Genomic DNA, 21,054 nt, shown 5'->3' on the forward strand with positions numbered 1-21,054 from the left:
TTGTTTACCTGCCCCCGTCCAGCTGATCGCAGCTCCCATTGGCCTGGAGCAGCGAACCGCGGCCAGTGGGAGCCGCGATCGGCTGGACCTGCAGACGGGGCAGGTAAACAAACCGGCCCGGCCCGCCAGGGGCTTTCCCTACACAAGTGGCATCCCCAGTTTGAGAAACACTGGCCTAATCATTATGCTACTTGTGAATATCAGAAACCACAGTTTGGCCATCATTTGATGATGACTGCACATCTCTGCTCTGTAAAGCCAGATCACTCCATACAGGGATGCAGCATCTCAGGACTCAGCTGCACTGGCAGAGGGGAGTGTGGAATTGTAACACCAGAGGATGATAGACATCGGGAGTGAAGTACACTGGTCAATCATTGTGGGTAGCCCAGGACAGGAGTATGTTGCAGGTTATATTTAAGCAGAGTGGTAGTGCGGTGTATGGGAAGCATGCCCAGAGCCTGCCCGCACTGTACTTGGCTCTAACCAGAGCCATCTATCCCTCAGTTTGATGACCACTAAATCCACCCACTGGGACCTCCCCTTCACACAGTTTTTCCCCATGCTATTTAACTGAATATGGATTACTGGAACCATTTCTGGTAGTACATGACTAGGGATAAAACCTAGTGTCTCTCCTAGATATTTGGTCATCAGTCAGGTCATCCTGGCTGTAACTCCACTGAAATCAACAAATGAAATCAGGAATGAATTTCACTCAATGTCTCAGAGGAAATAAACTAAATAAAACAAAACAGGACAGGTTTTCAACTACTCAAATGTAGTTTAAAATAAATATCCTCAGTCTTGATTCAAATTTGAATCAACAGTTTCCTTTTGTTTACATAAATGTCTAGAACTTTTAAGCATGTCATGTTTTTGGGACACTGCCACGGAGAGAGATGCAAATACTTTTGCCCCGTGTTTTCTGACAGTTCTAATTTTTGGTTCTATTTGTTTCCTAATCATGTTGGGGAGAGGGAGGGAAAGGAAGACTAAGATGCCATCCTTCTCTTTTAGGTATCATTCTACTCCACCCCCAGTAGCACTGAGCTCAAACACAATGGTACATCCCCCCCAGTCCCCCAGCGCTTGAATCTTTCAACGCGGGAACAGGAAGCAGATGGATCGAGTGACAGCTGAATTCCACCACAGCAGGTGCCAATGGAGGACTTTCTCCAAAATGCATTTCAAGGAGGCATCCCTGGGACACTTCAACAGATGGGCCACTGCTTGGCAGTTGACAGGCAACTACTCCCTGTACTAACTTCCCAGAAGAAATCAGAAATATTTGGCACTCCTGGGAAAATGACCATTTGTTCTCACAGTGGCAAACTCACAAGAAGAAAGCACTGCTGTTTTCAGGTTCATTCACAGAACGGATAGGCTTGGAGAGGACATCTAAGGTTGACAGTGCAGGTTCAAAATCACAGCGGATGGGGCAGAGTGTTCTCAGCAGAAGGGATGGTGGAATACACTAATGCCAGAGATCACTATTGTGCACGGAGGGTGCAATGTAATGCAAGACATATTTTTTCTGTGAGCCTTCTCCTAAAATATATCCAGGGGAAACCTGGAAGAAACACACCACCCAATTATGATCTCTCCTAAATAAGAGGTTGTTATCTGCGGGGGGTGGGGGAGTAATATGGAGAGTCTTATTTCTTTGTCTTGAGATATACAGACTTTTAAATTAAGGGTGCTCAGACATAACAATGATGAGCATCTTAGAAATACATCTAGTAAATATTACTGAATTGTGGACAATGAAGAAACCATTTAAGTCCTATGTGGTTTGGGTCATGACTCATAGTGACATCTCTCCTTGTTCACCAATATGGGAGTTGAAACCTTCCAGGATACTCCCACTGGCTATTCCCAGATATCCTGGGGTTGTTGGGGTCATGACAATCTCTGTGGAATCCCACAGCTCTGGGATTTGCTTCTCCTATTGGTAAGAAAGAACCCCATAGTTAGCAGACCTTCAAGATCTAGCTGCTTACTAAGGCTTTTCCCTGTAGAGGGTGTAATTTTTTAGTTGACATTTTGGCAGTTTAAGGTTCAAAGATGCCTCTGAGTCCCCCATACTTACTATTAGGGCTGTTGATTAATTGTAGTTAACTCATAGGATTAACTCAAAAAATTAATCGTGATTAATTACAGTTTTAATCGCACTGTATACCAATTGAAATTTATTAACTATTTTTGGATGTTTTTCTACATTTTCAAATATATTGTATTCTGTCTTGTAATTTAAATCAAAGTGTACAGTGCTCACTTTATGTTACTATTTTTATTACAAATATTTGCACTGTAAAAATTATAAAGAAATAGTATTTTTCAATTCACTTCATACAAGTACTATAATGTAATCTCTTTATCGTGAAAGTGCAATTTACAAATGTAGATTTCTTGTTACATAACTGCACTCAAACACAAAACAATGTAAAACTTTAGAGCTTACAAGTCCACTCAGTCCTACTTCTTATTCAGCCAATCGCGTAAACAAACAGGTTTGTTTACATTTACAGGAAATAATGCTGCCGGCTTCTTATTTACAATGTCACCTGAAAATGAGAACAGGCATTTGTATGGCACTTTTGTAGTCAGCATTGCAAGGTATTTATGTGCCAGTTATGCTAAACATTTGTATGCCCCTTCATGCTTCGGTTCCCATTCCAGAAGACATGCTTCCATGCTAATGACGCTCGTTAAAAAATAATGTGTTAATTATATTTTGACTGACCTCCTAGGGGGAGAACAGTATGTCTCCTGCTCTGTTTTACCCTCATTCTGCCATGTATTTCATATTATAGCAGCCTCGGGTGATGACCCAGCACATGTTGTTCGTTTTAAGAACACTCCCACTGCAGAACTGGCAAAATGCAAAGAAGGTACCAATGTGCAATTTCTAAAGATAGCTAGAGCACTCAACCCAAAGTTTAAGAATCTGAAGTGCCTTCCAAAATCTGGGTAGTTATTTACAACCGTGCAAAGGAAGGGAAAACCACTACTATTCTGATTCAGTAGCCTTTTACCCCCACTTTGCACCAGTGTAAATGACTTCACCCAGTGCAGAGAAGTGGAGAATCAGGATCGGAGTCTTTTAAACCCCTTTTTACCCTAAAACGTTCCTCGCAGCTCACCCACCATACTTGGCTTCATGACTTCACCCAGTGAGCTGAGCGACTAACATTATTACGGTGAAAGACTGTGTGATGGAAATGTTGGGTCTCTGATGGATCTTAGTTTTGACAGAGAGCTTTTGAAGGATTGTCAACAAAGTCTCGAGCGCTTGTCTGTTAGCACTCTGCCTGATACTGCTATCCTTGTACCCAAAGTCGTCCGGGAAGTGGTGGTTATTCCCTCTTCCACTCAAGTCTGATGAGAAAATCAGGACTGTTCAATTTCTCCAAGTTAGAAGCATTAGATTGGGCAACAAAAACTGTTTCCCTCTCCACTCCCAAAGGCTCTCTTCAAAGAACGATCTATATCACCAGTAAAATCCACTTCAAAGGGCACTGTCAAGGTATCTGTAATCATTTTACAACTCATCTGTGTTACTCCCTGTTGTTTATAATAAGCCCTTTGTAGTACGAGGCTAAAATCTATTTCCTTACTGATTTATTTCCTCCATCATGTACACATGCCGGGCAAAATTCTGTACCAGCATGGCAAGATACTGAAAGCACGGTGCGGTACAGAATGGTAAGCCAAGGTGTAGCATGGGATGGAGCCGAAAAATACAGGGCAGAATACGAATTGAATAGTATGGTATGATACAGTACGGTACTGAATAATATAATGCAGGACAGGTGCAGAGAAGGGCTACTAGCATGATCAGAGGAATGGAGAACATATCTGATGAGAGGAGAATAAAGGGTCTGTAAACAGTACCACTTATGTCAGTATAATTCATGTTGTTCAGGGGTGTGAGCAATGTAAGTTACACCGACCTAAGCGCCAGTGTGGACAGCGCTATGTCAGTGGGAGAGCTTCTCCCGCCTACATAGCTATCGGCTCTTGCGGAGGTGGTTTTATTATGCCGATGGGAGAACTCTCTCCCGCTGGCAGAGCGTCTTCACAGACATGCTGCAGCTGCACCACTGTAGCGTTTCTAGCATAGACTAGCCCAGGGGTTGGCAACCTTTCAGAAGTGGGGTGCCGAGTCTTCATTTATTCACTCTCATTTAAGGTTTCGCGTGCCAGTCATATATTTTAACATTTTTAGAAGGTCTCTTTCTATAAGTCTATAATGTATAACTAAATGATTGTTGTATGTAAAGTAAATAAGGTTTTTAAAATGTTTAAGAAGCTTCATTTAAAATTAAATTAAAATGCAGAGCCCACCAGACCGGTGGCCAGGACCCGGGCAGTGTGAGTGCCACTGAAAATCAGCTTGCATGCCGCCTTCGGCACGCGTGCCATAGGTTGCCTACCCCTGGACTAGCCCTAAGGCTACATCTATGTTGCACACCTCTTGTGGAGACATGTAGGATATGAGGATATGTCTTGTGGTGACATGTTGATGCTGTGTCCTCACTATGGTGTGTAGCTACACATGTCAGTGAAAGGCTCTGGCAGGGGGGAGGCAGAGGAGAAAGGTTCAGCAGCGGTCAACGGCTGGAGCCTTTCCCAAACACAGGCAACTGCCGGAGCCTTTCCCGTTGCAGCTGAGAGCTATGTGGAGTTACCAGAGCTTTCCCCACCTCAGGGAAAGACTCCAGCGAGGGGAGGGAGGAGGCTCCAGCAGCTCCTTGGAGCAGGGAAAGACTCCAGCAGCAGGAAGGCAGTGGGATAAAAATAGCAGTGCATAAGGGGAGGCACTGCTTGGGCATGTAGAGAGCCCTGTAGGGTACATACCCACAGGGTTTAGGAGTTTCTTTACTTGCCTAAACAGTGCCTCACAATCTACAGTGCTATTTATACCCATGCTTAGGGGGGCGTGCAGTCTATTCTACATGCTGCTGAAAGGAGCATGCAGTATAGACTTACTTTAAGAGCTTGGCTTGTTTAGCCTAGCAAAATGAAGGGTTAGCAGGGATATGGTTGCGCTCCCTAAATACACCACAGGGCTGAAAACTACGGATGGAGAAGAGTTATTTAAGCTAAAGAACAATACTGGCTCAAGAATGAATGAGTATAAACTGACTATGAGTAAATTTAGGCTGGAAATTAGAAGAAAGTTTCCAAACATCAGAAAAGTGTGGTTCTATGACTGCTTTCCAATAGAAGTGGGGCAAACAACCTTATTAATTTTAACATGGAGCTTAATAAATTTAAGAACTTGATTATCTAAGAGCACTGCCTGCAATAGCAGAGGACTGGACACAGTGACCCAGGAAGTCCCTTCCAGTCCTATATACAGCATAGTATGGAACTGACTAACACAGTATGGTACAGTACTAAATATTCTCCAGTATGGTATGGCATGGAACAGAATAGGATGGTATAAAAAACTGTGATATGATACTATATGGCATGGTATTGAATAGCCTGGTACTGGATGGTCATGGCAAAGTTATATTATATACAAGGGCAGGAAATGAAACCCATGAGAAACTTGTGTAAGTATCAAAAGATAGCTCACTGGAGACTAAATTAGTCAGAATGGGTAAAACTTCTTTAAAAGGTGCCACACAGAATTCATTTTCACACAAACAAAAGATGGTCTCAACAAACTGAATATCTGAGAGGCTGTTGCAATAAAACCCATTTGGTGGGCTGGAAAACTGTTTGATTTAGTCCACCAGCTCACCAAACACTCAGCCTTCGCAGAGGCAATGAACTTATGAGCTTCTTCAATTTTCTGATTGTTTTTCTCTTTCGACCATAGGGTTTCTAAAGAGGTAGGAGTGGGAGGGAGAATTCCCCATTGAAATCCATTACTCCTTTTTTTTATGAACACTTTACGATAGAGACACTGTTCCTATAAGACTCCATCAGGCAATCTAGATGAAATGAGAATGAGTTGGGGTTTGACTTTTTCTTCATCTTCCTTAGGTTGAATAAAATCTCAGATAAGATCAATAGTTTCTTTGGTTTTATGTTTCTCTTCCTTAAGGGCGACTGGCTTATTGCATTTCCATTGATCACAGAGACAGAGCGATTCAACAGAGATAAACCATCTTTTCTATTCCCAGCCTTTTGAAGTCAAATGACTTTTAAATGAGGTTGGGGTCACTCTTGATTCTTATTAGAATATCACAAGTGACAAACACCTTTCTTATTTTTGACACAATGAACCATTTCTAAAATGGGGGGTTGTAAATTTCAATGCAAGCTAGGCAACATTCCCTGAAAACTCTTTCTGGCTGGACTCACTACCAGGAAGTACTGGGTTTAATTTTAATTCAGCCCTCCTCCACAGTGATGTCATAGGACACACCTACCACTGACATGCAGCTTAGGGCAGCTTTTTTTAATGGCATCTAGAAGGGCTTTTTTGTTCTTGCCCAATCCTTTATTAACTCCCTAGTAGATCTCTATGTAACTACACAGACTACGTTAGTGGGCACAGTGGGCAAAGGGACTAGTTGCATGAACAAAGAGAGCAGAATGTGTTGCCCTATTGTTTGCAATGGGGAAGGAAGCATGGGTTATTGGTTAGATGGGGAGACTGGCAGCCAAAAACTTACTGATATGGCCACAGGCAAGTGTCTTCAGTCATCTGAGCCTCAGTTTCTCTCTTGGTAAAATGGGGTGGTGGAAGACTTAGTTGCTGTTTGTAAAGTGCATTAAGAAGCTATATAAGTAAAGCATAAAAAAAAAAAAATCAAAGGGCCTGTTTGTCTAGGTAAGTTTATGGATATAATTGTAGGGGGTTGCTGTCATATGGTTTAAAAAACAGATTCTAATTATAATCAAATGTGGGTGCAAAACTGCAGATACTGTTAATTGAGAGCAGAGGTCACAGGAAGATATCTAAGGGTACGTCCAGACTACCCACCGGATTGGCGGGTAGCGATCAATCTATCAGGGATCTATATATCGCATCTCGTCTAGACGCGATATATCGATCCCCGAACACGCTCCCGTCGACTCCGGAACTCCACCAGGGCGAGCGGCGGTAGTGGAGTCGACGGGGGAGCCGCGGCCATCCATCCTGCGCCGTGAGGACGGGAGGTAAGTTGAAATAAGATACGTTGACTTCAGCTACGCTATTCCCGTAGCTGAAGTTGCGTATCTTACATCGAACCCCCCGCAGTGTAGACCAGGCCTAGCTGACAGATTACACCCGCAAATCAGGTACCTCTCTAAATTGTGTCATTTTCACACACGGGAGCTGGAGGGTCCAAAACTGCAGCCCCAGAACCAGTATCTCAATTGCAGCCTCTTGAAAAATATGGCCCTATAAAAATGATGTATACCCAAGCGCTTCAGGAGTATCAGATTCTAATGAGAGAGTCTTTGGTGGGTGGGACTTGGGTGTTACATGGAACTATGCAATGAAATCTTTGGCTTACCATGTTGAGAATATTCTCCTAGGAACTGTAGAGGGTCCGGACTCACCCCTGCAGCACCTCCTGCTGGTCATCCAGGGAATTAGCTCACCAGCCTCTGGAGCGCCCTCTGCAGGTTGGTGATCCACCTGTCCTCTGGCCCCGTGTCCCTCCCAGACCCCAGTGCCCTTGTATCTGGGGTGCTGCCCCCTGGCAGTACACCCCTCAGTACTAGGGTCTCCCCTCCGTGGGGAACCCCCACCCACTATCCCTACCTCACCTCAGCATAAGGCCACTGCCAGTCACCAACTAGCCCCCGCTCCCTGGGGCAGACTGCAGTATAGGCCACTCATCACTGGCAAGGAGGGTTTGGACCTGCTGCCTTGGCCTAGCCCTGGGCTGCTCTCTGCAACCCCCGGTACCCCTTGGCCCAATACTAGGCCACAGCCTGGGACTTTCCAGGCTGGAGCTCCCCAGCTCCTCAGCCTTTCCCCAGCCCTGCTCCATTCAGGTACTCTGTCTTAGCTCCCTGCAGCCAGACCCTTCTCTCTCTAAGTGCAGAGAGCAAGACTCTACTGAGCTCCTGGCTCCCAGCCTCTTATATAGGCCAGCTGGGCTCTGATTGGGGTGTGGCCCAGCTGCAGCCACTTCCCCCAATCAGCCAGGGTTTTTACCTTGCCCAGCCCCAGCCCTCTGCCAGGGCTGTTTTAAACCCTTCCAGGCAGGAGGGGGGTAACCACCCCGCTACAGAACCCAAATCCAAAAGAACAAAAAAAGTAGTACCCTAGTTAAAGATTCCTAAATAGAAGGGGAAATCTCCTATTGATATCAGTTATTTGAAGGTAATAGCTTATGATCTTTTACGCAGCTCCAAAATAAACGTCAGTATAAGAAATGATACATCATTTCAATTCTAACAAATCAGGCACTTAGTGTACTGGGGGAGAAATGATTGGAACTACTTTAAAGCTGCCTTAACCTGAGAAACTGCAAAAATATTTATATTCGTATGATGGAAGGAAGAAATACTCCCGTGGGCATATTTAAGAGTCCTCTGTCTTTGGGATAAATGGTAATGATAAACAAAAAATGGAAAGATGACCTTAGAATAATAACCTCATGATCCAACTGGGACTGAGCTTTCCAACATACAGAAATCATTTGCAATATGTTCAGAACGGAAATGTCTATCCTGCTTTATAGCTCATAGACTTCCTTATGGGTCACAAAAAACGTGGATTTGATTCCCTCTCCTGCAACAGGCGCCCACATGTAAAATTACTCCGATTCCCCTGCTGGCTGCCTACAGTTCTGCTCAGTTGCTCAGTGATGAGCGTGAGGATGAGGGGAAAAAAACAGAGGGAAAAATAGAGATGCATTTCATATACTTCAAAGGATGGTTAAAGAAAGTCCAGGTCCTGCAACACGGGGTATTTCTGTGTATCCCTTAAGACCTCCAAAATAGAGAAGAGGCATTGAGAAAACAACAGAAATGCACTGAAGCTATTCCCTGAATAAATCATTTTTACAGGGCTTTTCACATTACTATTCTACCACCTCAAGTTGTGATCATATCGGACCTCACAAACTAAGCAGTGTTGGGTCAAGGAACACCTAGGTGATACAGCCGGTAAGCATAGTGATTCAGTGGATAATGATCCTGAGTCTGATACCCCAGCACGGTGCTAGGGCACACTGCATTGCTAGAGGTATTTGGGTGAAATCCTGGCCCCACTGAAATCAACAGGAGTTTTGGCATCCTGGAGTCAGGATTCCACCCACTGTCTTTTTGGATAAAATGTAGGAGGAAAATTCTGCTCTCTGGTGCTTATTAAAAATCCATTAGCACTTTTCTCAGGAGAAGGAGGTATCAGTTGTGCTGCTCTGGCCAATCTGGGTAATTATATTCTCTTTCCTTAAACTCTCTTTGCAATTATTTCTTCACTTCCTGCCCTGGACTTTTATATGCTTACGTACTGTTAAAGCAGCTGCTGAGTTCCTCCTGGCTACACTTAACTGGAGGGCAAAGTGATTAGTGTATAAGGTTTGCAAAATCCTTGAGATCCTTTGCTCAGAGAGTAATTTGCAATGTATTACTATAAATACATTAATTAGTAATTATCTTGAAGGACCTTTAGGACCCCTAATTGCTTTATTAACACTCTGCATATAGGGGCACTGACCCCCTCTGACAGAAATAGGTTGAAACATGGCAGCCATTCTGCCCTAGCAACACTCCCTATTTGTTTTGGGAGAGGAAGAATTCACCATTTGACACTGAACGGAGAGCTCAGATCAGCAGAGTATAATTACTGGGGTTAATAACCTTAGTCTTGTTAAAAATGCCACAAGATTTTTAACAGCCACAAGTAGTCAGAGCATGTGTGTCTCATTCAAAACACATAGCACCTCCAACATGAGTACCCCCTTCACACTGTTTGGGACTACAGTCAGTATTGACTTAGAAAGAAAAGTCTCCCTACTGAATCAGTAACACTACTTCCTCTGGTATAGCACTCCTTTGAGCCCCATGTTGCGAGATTAGAGCAATACCGGTTCAGACAGAAGAGACCCCTGACTGACCCAACCCCACCACTTCCTGCCAGACCTGCAGCAAGCTGCGGTTTTCTTGAGGTATCCCAGAGGAAATATCTTTATAAGACCAAGCCCTGGGTATTCGCATGGGCCTGACATGATCAGGGTGAGTTCATTACAGTGTGTCTAGTGCTAAACAAAAATGTCTCCATGTGTGTCAAGAACAAGTCCAGTGTTCTCATTTGCATAATATTACCCAGAATGCTCTTTCATCTTACAGCTATTTGATAGTGGATGCTGATGTCTGTACTCTAGGAACAAACTCAAAGGCTGCACGTTTTGCTTTGGATGCAGAGAGTTTCTTCAGCAAGTACAAAGAGTCATTACAGACTGTGGCAGGGAAAACAGTTGGTGTTCCCTGAGTTAGGGAGGCTCACAGTAAACTAAAACAATCAGCCCATCAGTTGCCCTTGACAGAGCCCACTGTCTCAGGGTTTTTTATTTTGACGACACCTGCAGGGTGTAAGCACAGAGCAAGCAGCAGAGTATACATTTCCCCCTGTAGCTGTGGGTGTCATTAATAATATAATTGAGAATGTCTCATGATTTATATGATGGCTTTATTTCCCACTGGTTTGGTAGGAATCCCTTGCCAACAATAAGATTATAATACATAGCACAGAGATGTCAAATCGTTCCAATCACATCATGCTAACCACTGGCGCCACAGTGCCTGGTTCAGAACTCCATTATACCAGTCTCATGCCGCGAATGGAGTTATGCAGGCTTACAACTGCTGTAAATGGAGCTTTGTATCAGGTCACAAAGTTTAATAAGGAGAGGCAGCATACATCTCTCTGGAACACCTGATTGCCCTTAATATAGCTTCTGTAGGACACAATAGATTTGGTTTAGTTAAATTAGAAGGAGACCCCTCTTTGTTCATAAAACCAAGGAAATATTTATGATGTGAGAGGAGAACCAGGCTCACTTACAGTAGTTTTACACCACTGTAACTCCACAGCTTTCATGGAACAAGTCCTGATTTACACTAGGGTAAATGATAAGAACCAGGCCTGGTGTCCCTCACTGTTGAATGAGGCTGCAAAATAGGAGATACACGATGACTAGTGTATCACTGTAGGCAGCAGACTGAGGTCTGATGGGAATATTATAGTACAAACTTGGAGGCAATTCTACTCTCAGGAGCAGTGGCAAGAAATGATAGCAAAATGTTTCAGAGTTCATTCCACTGAAGGGCTCAGGAAAGCAAAGGTTCCTGAGCAGTAAAACAGTACCCCACCATTACACAACTGCTCATCCCTGCACTGCAAGTCTAAGTGAGCTCCGTAAGAGAACAGAGGATGAGAATGGGCTCTCAGACATAGGTACTCACCTTGTAGAGCCCATGGCTGCAGCCACAGTAGGTGTTCTCCATCGTGTAGCTCCTCAACACACCAATCTCTCGCCACACTACTACCCGTGCTGTCGATTCACGTGACTTCTCCACCAGGAAGCTACAGCTGCTCATGACAAATGCAGGTGCCACTTTATCCAGGATTTTTGGTAGGGTCTGCAAAAAAAGAATCAAACAAGAATAAGAACATGAATTAGATAGTGTGTGACGTTGCACTCTATATGATTTTGTGAAAGTATGCTGATGAGTGTGAACATAATGTAACTAAAATATGCTTCATGCAAAAGGTCTCTTGTAAGGTATCATTACAAAGCTAATAATCTACTAAGTGTGGTCATCCTATTTGTATAAATGTATCACTCTTGTATCAGAAACTAGAAATATGAAATATAACTCTGAGGGCCTATTGTAATTATGCAAAGTATGGGCCATTAATGGTGGTTTGGAATCTTGATGGCTCCCATCAACCAGGACAATTGACTGTAGATGGCTCTGTTTTACTTGTAAGTCTTCCTGTATACGTGTGTGCTGGCAAGTGGGTAATGAAGTCTTACAGTGACATGTGATCATGTCACCTGAACTGGAATCCATCTTTAACCTGGTGCTTTTCCATTGAGAAGGAGGGGGTGGGAACCCAGAGAGGGACAAAGGATTCCCGCCTTATGCAAAAGATATATAAGTGGGTAGAACAGAACAAATGGGCTGCAGTCATGAGAAATCCCCTAGCTACCCCCTGAGCCAGAACAAGGACCGTACCAGGGGAAAGGATTGTACCCAGACTAGGAAGGCATCTAGTCTGTGAAAAAAATGTATTTGAAACATCTCTGAGGGTGAGATTTTATTACTGTACTAGGCTTAGACTTGTGTGTTTTATTTTGTTTTGCTTGGTAATTCACTTTGTTCTGTCTGCTATTACTTGGAACCACTTAAATCCTACTTTCTGTATTTAATAAAATCACTTTTTACTTATTAATTAACCCAGAGTATGTATTAATACCTTGGGGGGGGGGGAACAGCTGTGCATATCTCTCTATCAGTGTTATAGAGGGTGAACAATTTATGAGTTTACCCTGTATAAGCTTTATACAGGGTAAAACGGATTTATTTGGGGTTTGTACCCCATTGGGAGTTGGGCATCTGAGTGTTAAAGACAGGAACACTTCTTAAGTTGCTCTCAGTTAAGCCTGCAGCTGTGGGGCACATGGTTCAGACCCTGGGTCTGTGTTGGAGCAGACTGGCGTGTCTGGCTCAACAAGACAGGGTGCTGGAGTCCCAAGCTGACAGGGAAATCAGGGCAGAAATAGTCTCATCTGAGTGTTAAAGACAGGAACACTTCTTAACCTGCTTTCAATTAAGCCTACAGCTGTTAGGGGACGTGGTTCAGACCTGGGTCTGGCTCAAACCAGGCAGGGCACTGAAGTCCCAGGCTGGGAAGGCACGGAAAGCCGGAGCAGAAGTAGTCTTGGCACATCAGTTGGCAGCCCCAAGGGGTTTCTGTGATCCAACCCATCACAGAGAGTTACATAGTTATTATTTACATAGCACCAGTAGAGCTGAGCAAAATTCAGAATTTCCATCCCCTGGGAAATTCCAAAATTTCACTGTTTGTTTTTGTCTCAAATTCATAGATTCTAGGACTGGAAGGGACCTCGAGAGGTCATCGAGTCCAGTCCCCTGCCCGCATGGCAGGACCAAATACTGTCTAGACCAGGGGTCAGCAACGTTCAGCACGCGGCTCGCCAGGTAAGCACCCTGGCGGGCCGGGCCAGTTTTATTTACCTGCTGACGCGGCAGATTCGGCCGATTGCGGCCCCCACTGGCCGCGGTTCGCTGTCCCGGGCCAATGGGGGCGGCGAGAAGCCGCGGCCAGCACATCGCTTGCCCGCGCAGCTTCTCGCCGCCCCCATTGGCCCGGGACAGCGAACCGCGGCCAGTGAGGCCGCGATCGGCCGAACCTGCTGTGTCAGCAGGTAAATAAACTGGCCCGGCCCGCCAGGGTGCTTACCCTGGCGAGCCGCGTGCCGAACGTTGCCAACCCCTGGTCTAGACCATCCCTGATAGACATTTATCTAACCTACTCTTAAATATCTCCAGAGATGGAGATTCCACAACCTCCCTAGGCAATTTATTCCAGTGTTTTATTCCAATGGGGAATAAAAATTGAAATATTGAATTTGAAGATTTTTGATTGAAATGAAACATTTTGAGATTCATGAATCAAAAGGCTGAGTTTCTGTTTGTTGAACTGACCTGAAACACTTCATCTGAGCCACATTCCCTGGATGGCTACATCTCCCATGATGCACTATGCAGCTCGGCTACAGGAGAGCGTGTTGCATCATGAGAAATATAATCCTTCGGGGATCCCAGCCCATATGAGAAAATGGGGGCCTGAACTACAACTCCCATGAGGCAATGTGCCATAAAAACATACATGTATTGAGTTCATTGACTTCAATGGGAGTTGCACTTGGCTAGAATTGGACCTTTGGATATGTGTACATTTCCTCCCCCTGCCCGAAATAAAAAGAGCGTTGGAGCATCAAATTAGAAATTATGGGCCAAATTCTATGCTAATGTAAATGAGCATCATTTACACCAGGAGTGTATTTGGCCCATACAATATTAAAATAAAGGGCACATTTTCTTTGCCTGTACAACTGTGACCACCTTAAACTGTTGAATTGAACAGATTCCTACAGTGTGCTCTCTCCATTGATGCCATTTACTTTTCATTTTGTTCAGTTTGGGTGGTGAAATCTTATCAGTCCATTTCACTTTCTGTTTAGAAGTCAGTTTTACTGTCTGATTCTGAACTATTATAGCTCAGCTTTATTGGGCTTGGGTTCACAACACTGAGTAGGGGAATATTTGGCTTAACTGGAATTGAAAAAAAAAAAAGACTTATTAGGTTTTCTAAAACATGTTTAGAGAAACCATAAACTTTTGGCCTAACTATTTGGATTATCTCCTCATTAACATTAACTCTGTACATACAGCCATCACCACCTACAACCAACAACCACAGATCCAGACCCAGGCTCACAGACTCAGGCTCTGAGACTCACTGCCATGGGATCCTGCTTGCTGTGTAGACACACCCATGAGTGCTGTTTGCCATGCAATTTCACAAGAAATCCAGGTTTCTGAAGGGTAGCTGTGTTAATCTGTATCAGCAAAAAGAACGAGAAGTCCTTGTGGCACCTTAGAGACTAACAAATTTATTTGGGCATAAACTTTCGTGGGCTAAAACCCACCACATCAGATGCACAGAGTGGAAAATACAGTAGGGAGGTATAAATACACAGCATATGGAAAGATGGGTGTTGCCTTACCAAGTGTGTGGGGGGGTCAATGCTAATGAGCCAATTCAATTAAGGTGAAAGTGGGATAATCTCAACAGCTGACAAGAAGGGAGGAAAAATCACTTTTGTAGTGCTAATGAGTTCAATGTAATCAACCGGGGCCTGATGAAATGCATCCTAGAATACTCAAGGAGCTGACAGAGGAGGTATCTGAGCCTCTAGCTATTATTTTTGGAAAATCAATGGCAACAGGAGAGATTCCAGAAGACTGGAAAAGGGCAAATATAGTGCCCATCTATAAAAAGGGAAATAAAAACAACCCAGGAAACTACAGACCAGTTAGTTTAACTTCTGTGCCAGGAAAGATAATGGAGCAAGTAATTAAGGAAATCATCTGCAAACACTTGGAAGGTGATAAGGTGATAGGGAATAGTTAGCATGGATTTGTAAAGAACAAATCATGTCAAACCAATCTGATAGCTTTCTCTGATAGGATTACGAGTCTTGTGGATAAGAGAGAAGCGGTGGCTGTGGTATACCTAGACTTAGTAAGGCATTTGATATGGTCTCGCATGATATTCTTATCAATAAACTAGGCAAATACAACTTAGATGGGGCTACTATAAGGTGGGTGCATAACTGGCTGGATTACCGTACTCAGAGAGTAGTTATTAATGGTTCCCAATCCTGCTGGAAAGATATAACAAGTGGGGTTCCGCAGGGGTCTGTTTTGGGTCTGGCGCTGTTCAATATCTTCATCAACGACTTAGATACTGGCATAGAGAGTACGTTTGCAGATGATACCAAACTGGGAGGGATTGCAACTGCTTTGGAGGATAGGGTCATAATTCAAAATGATCTGGACAAATTGGAGAAATGGTCTGAGGTAAACAGGATGAAGTTTAATAAAGACAAATGCAAAGTACTTCACTTAGGAAGGAACAATCAGTTTCATACATACAGAATGGGAAGAGACTGTCTAGGAAGGAGTACGGCAAAAAGGGATCTAGGGGTTATAGTGGACCACAAGCTAAATATAAGTCAACAGTGTGATGCTGTTGCAAAAAAAGCAAACATGATTCTGGGATGCATTAACAGGTGTGTTGTGAGCAAGACACGAGAAGTCATTCTTCTGCTCTATTCTGCGCTGGTTAGGCCTCAACTGGAGTACTGTGTTCAGTTCTGGGCACCACATTTCAAGAAAGATGTGAAGAAATTGGAGAGGGTCCACAGAAGAGCAACAAGAATGATTAAAAGTCTAGAGAACATGACCTATGAAGGAAGGATGAAAGAATTGGGTTTGTTTAGTTTGGAAAAGAGAAGACTGAGAGGGGACATGATAACAGTTTTCAGGTATCTAAAAGGGTGTCAAAAGGAGGAGGGAGAAAACTTGTTCATCTTAGCCTCTAAGGATAGAACAAGAAGCAATGGGCTTAAACTGCAGCCAGAGAGGTTTAGGTTGGACATTAAGAAAAAGTTCCTAACTATCAGAGTGGTTAAACATTGGAATAAACTGCCTAGGGAGGTTGTGGAATCTCCATCTCTGGAGATATTTAAGAGTAGGTTAGATAAATATCTATCAGGGATGGTCTAGACAGTATTTGGTCCTGCCCTGAGGGCAGGGGACTGGACTCGATGACCTCTCGAGGTCCCTTTCAGCCCTAGAATCTATGAATCTATAAGGTGGTCCATTTCAAACAGTTGACAAGAAGGTGTGAGTATCAGCAGGGGGAAATTAGTTGTTGTAGTGACCCATCCACTCCCAGTCTTTATTCAGGCCTAATTTGATGGTGTCCAGGTTGCAAATTAATTCCAGTTCAGCAGTTTCTCATTGGAGTCTGTTTTTGAAGCTTTTTTTGAAGAATTGCCACTTTTAAGTCTATTATTGAGTGTCCAGGGAGATTGAAGTGTTCCCCTACTGGTTTTTGAATGTTATAATTCTTGATGTCAGATTTGTGTCCATTTATTGTTTTGCATAGAGACTGTCCGGTTTGGCCAATGTACATGGCAGAGGGGCATTGCTGGCACATGATGGCATATATCACATTGGTAGATGTGCAGGTGAACGAGCCCCTGATGGTGTGGCTGATATGGTTAGGTCCTATGATGGTGTCCCTTGAATAGATATGCGGACAGAGTTGGCACTGGGGTTTGTTGCAGGGTTTGGTTCCTGGGTTAGTGTTTTTGTTGTGTGGTGTGTAGTTTGCTGGTGAGTATTTGCTTCAGGTTGGGGGGGCTGTCTGTAAGCGAGGACTGGCTTGTCTCCCAAGGTCTGTGAGAGTGAGGGATCGTCCTTCAGGATAGGTTGTAGATCCTTGATGATGCGCTGGGAGAGGTTTTAGTTTGGGGCTGTAGGTGACGGCTAGTGGCGTTCTGTTACTTTCTTTGTTGGGCCTGTCCTGTAGTAGGTGACTTCTGGGTGCCCTTCTAGCTCTGTCAATCTGTTTCTTCACTTCACCAGTTGGGTATTGTAGTTTTAAGAATGCTTGATAGAGATCCTGTTTGTCTCTGTCCGAGGGATTGGAGCAAATGCGGTTGCATCTCAGAGCTTGTGATGTGTTCTGGATGAAAGCTGGAGGCATGTAGGTAAGTATAGCAGTCAGTATGTTTCCAGTATAGGGTGGTGTTTATGTGACCATCACTTATTTGCACTGTAGTGTCTAGGAAGTGGATCTCTTGTGTGGACTGGTCCAGGCTGAGGTTGATCGTGGGGTGGAAATTGTTGAAATCCTGGTGGAATTCCTCAGGGGCCTCCTTCCCATGGGTCCAGATGATGAAGATGTCATCAATGTAGCTCAAGTAGAGTAGAGGTGTTAGGGGACGAGAGCTGAGGAAGCTTTGTTCTAAGTCAGCCATAAAAATGTTGGCATACTGTGGGGCCATGCGGGTACCCATAGCAGAAATCCAGTCTCTTCTTTGTACCTCACTGTCTCTACTACTTGTCTAGCCTTGGGGCTTGCATAGCTCTGTCAAATCAATGCTCAGTCCCACTACCCGCTAGCTTCTTTACATGAGAGCTGGACACGTTTTTTTCAGCCAACAATAAATTTACAGAAAAACACCTTTTTCAGGGCCCCCAACCTATCAGCTAATAGTTTCATGTGAAAAAAACCTGAAAACAAATATTTTGTTGAAATTTTGTTGAAATGTCAAAAAATTCATGTTGATATTTCTAAATGAACCATTTCGACATTTCATTTTGGATTGCCATTCAACACAGTTCATTTGACCCAAATGAACTGTTCATTTTTTTGTTTTGTTGAGAAATTAAAAACTTCAGTTTCCATTTGAAATACACAGAATTTATTGATTTGGTTACAGAACTGAAAAATAAATTATTTGCTCAGCTCCACATACCCGATCCTAGTGTGGATGTAAGCCTAGCCTTCTAGAATTCTACAAGGGGAATCCAATGTTGGGGAACATTTAGATTTACTTTTCAGTGAAGGCTTAAGTGAATTAGGCATCCAAATTCCATTGGCTTTTAATGGGATTTGGGCATCTAACTCGCTTATTCTGCTTTGAAAAGCCAAACCTCACTGTCTTATCCTGCAGCCACATGCCAATCTCTCTGATTTAGCAGAATAACTTCCTGTATGATACCATCTAAGGGAGTTATGAACACCTATCATCTGGGGAATAGACATGCAGGCTGTGGGCTGGAGAATGCCTCTGCAGCACATTCTTGGATGGCAGCGGAGGCTTGCTCCAGATTCATTAATTGCAGATTCCAGACACACTCCAGATGCCTGAAGGCGATGTTTGAATTCTGTGTGTGTATCTGTTGATTCTCCCCAGCCTTCTCAAGCTTCTGAAATCCAAACAGAACCCAGCTTCAAAAGTTGTGCTGACTATGAGCACTCTCTCTCCTCCACTTGTGAAACAGGGAGATTTGGCTAAGGTCAGTCTTGCAAGGAGTGCTGGAGCCAGAGGTGAAAGTAAGCAGGTACGGTCCAGTATGGTGTACCGGCAAGAGCCGGTACACAGCCGACCGTACCAGTAGGGGGCAGCTTCCCCAGCCCAACAATTTAAAAGGGCCCTGTGCTCCCAGCAGTGGCTGGAGACCCTGGCCCTTTAAATCGCTGCTGGAGCCATGGGGTAGCGGCGGCGGCAGCCGGGAGCCCCAGGGCTCCGGCAGCAATTTAAAGGGCCCAGGGCTCCCGGCAGCGGCCAGAGCCCCTAGCCCTTTAAATCACCATCAGAGCCTCGGGGCTCCTGGCCGCCGCTACCGTTACCATGAGCTCCGGTGCCAATTTAATGGGCCCGGGGCTCCAGCTGCAGTAACAGCGGCTGGGAGCCCTGGCCCTTTAAATCACTGCAAGATCCCTGGGGCTCCCGGCCACCGCCGCCGCTACCCCAGGGCTCCCGCAGTGATTTAAAGAGCCCAGGGAAGCTGCCCCCCAGGATAGCGGCAGCGGCCAGGAGCCCTTGGGCTCCGGTGGTGATTTAAAGGGCCTGGGAATTTCAAGGCCCCGCCCCCCGAGTCCCCCCATACCTTGCTCATGACCCCGTCCCTGCGTACCGGTAAGTCCCTTAAGTTACTTTCACTCCTGGATGGAGCACTTTCCTTCTGGGAAAGTATACTCCTTGGATGATGCCTGAAGATGAATGAGGAAGACGTGGTAATCTAAAGGAAGGGAGGGAGTTGCAGATTGTCCTGGAGAGGTGCAAGTCATACAACAGTGTAGAGCTATACAAGAACATTTTAATCTCTTCTATGCCAGATCTCACTAATCTGTGCCTCTTAAACCAGTTTAGGACTACAACTTAGGTTTTGTAAAAATTAATTTTGAAAACTATAATTAGAGATAATTTCATCTCAGATGAGGAAACAGACACAGGGTGGTGAAGTGACTTGCCCAAAGTCACACAAATCCGGCAGAGTTGGGAATAGAACCCATTAGATCTGTATACCAGTCTCCTATTTTAACCACTAGACAACTCTCCTTCCCTAATACAAACAGAATTATTTTCAAGACACTTTTAAAAAGTTTCATTGAAAACGGGGGATTTTTAAATATTACTCATTCCCTTGAACTGTCAGAAACTACAAACCAACAGCCAGATGCTGGTCCCTGAGAACCAGACAGCGAGACTAACTAAACACAGAGCAAAAATAATTTAGTCTAGTTTCACTTTCTAACAGGAATGGAGTAGAAATGGGAAACAAATGGTCTGTTAAAGAGAGTAGGAGTTTCCAATGGTTTCTATTTTAAGAATCCTGTCACAGGAAAAACACTGAAGGGAAATGTATTGTAATATTCACTTACCGAACACGATTTATTGGGACACCGCAAGTACCAAGTCCAGCACACACAGGCAGGACTGAACATTCTGCTAAAACCCCAGGGTCAGAACAACAACAAAACAACATACAAGACAACAACTTAATACTAAGATAAAGCTATAGCACCATCTACTCATGGAGGTGCTCTCTACACTAAACATTATATTATTTAAAAATACAGGGTCAAATAAGTTCATTACTCCAGTTTGACACCTGTGTAACTCCATGGTTTCAATGAAGCCATGCTGGGGTAAAACTGAAGTAGCATAGTGGTGAATCGGGCTCTTGATTTTTTATTTTGACATGGTGCTTTTAACAATAAGGCAATTGAATTCAACAGGGCAACATGACCTGGGGCCTTTTACCAGCATTATATGGTAAATAAAGGGTTATATGAATGATGTTACGCATGGTGTGTGGTTTACTCACACAAAAAAAGGTAGCTGCCCAGGTAGGCAAATATTTATGGCCATTGATTAGGGGGCATGTTCATTCAGATGATACTTCTGCTAATATTCAGTGCATCTAGATTTTAGAGATGGGTCCAGCCTCCCAGGACTGCATTCCTCTGGACTCTAGGGAAGTTCACACCCAGCTCCAAACTTCGTAGATTGGGCCCATCCCTAATCATAGAAACGTAAGACTGGAAGGGAGCTGAAGCGATTGCCTCTTGCAGCCCCCTGCACTGTGATGGGACCAGGGACACCTAGACCAGCCCTGACAGGTGTTTATCCAACCTGTTTTGAAAAACCTGCAATGATGGAGATTCCACAACCTCCCTCGGAAGCCTATTCCAGACCTTAACTACCCTTATAGTTAGAAAGATTTTCCTAATATCTAACCTAAATCTCTCTTGCTGCAGATTAAACATGATTTCTTGCCCTACTTTCAGTAGACATGGAGAGCAATCTAACACCATCCTCTTTATAACAGCCCTTAACATATTTGAAGACTGTTATTAGGTCTCCCCTCAGTCTTTTTTCAAGACTAAATATGCCCAGGTTTTTTAACCTTTCCTCAGAGATCAGATTTATCATTTTTGTTGCTTTCCTCTGGACTCTCCAATTT

General features: G+C 44.1%; 1 protein-coding gene across 1 annotated transcript in view; it reads right to left on the reverse strand.

Annotated features, from left to right (window-relative positions):
- AGBL1 (AGBL carboxypeptidase 1) overlaps positions 1 to 21,054 on the reverse strand; it is a 362,219-nt gene that overhangs the window by 144,725 nt on the left and 196,440 nt on the right. Inside the window, exon 20 of the mRNA XM_065412235.1 lies at positions 11,374 to 11,550. Coding sequence (XP_065268307.1) covers positions 11,374 to 11,550 — 177 coding nt within the window. The remainder of the gene's footprint in view (positions 1 to 11,373; positions 11,551 to 21,054) is intronic.

Source organism: Emys orbicularis, chromosome 10 (assembly GCF_028017835.1).
Source record: "Emys orbicularis isolate rEmyOrb1 chromosome 10, rEmyOrb1.hap1, whole genome shotgun sequence".
In the NCBI taxonomy this organism is placed as follows: Eukaryota; Metazoa; Chordata; order Testudines; family Emydidae; genus Emys; species Emys orbicularis.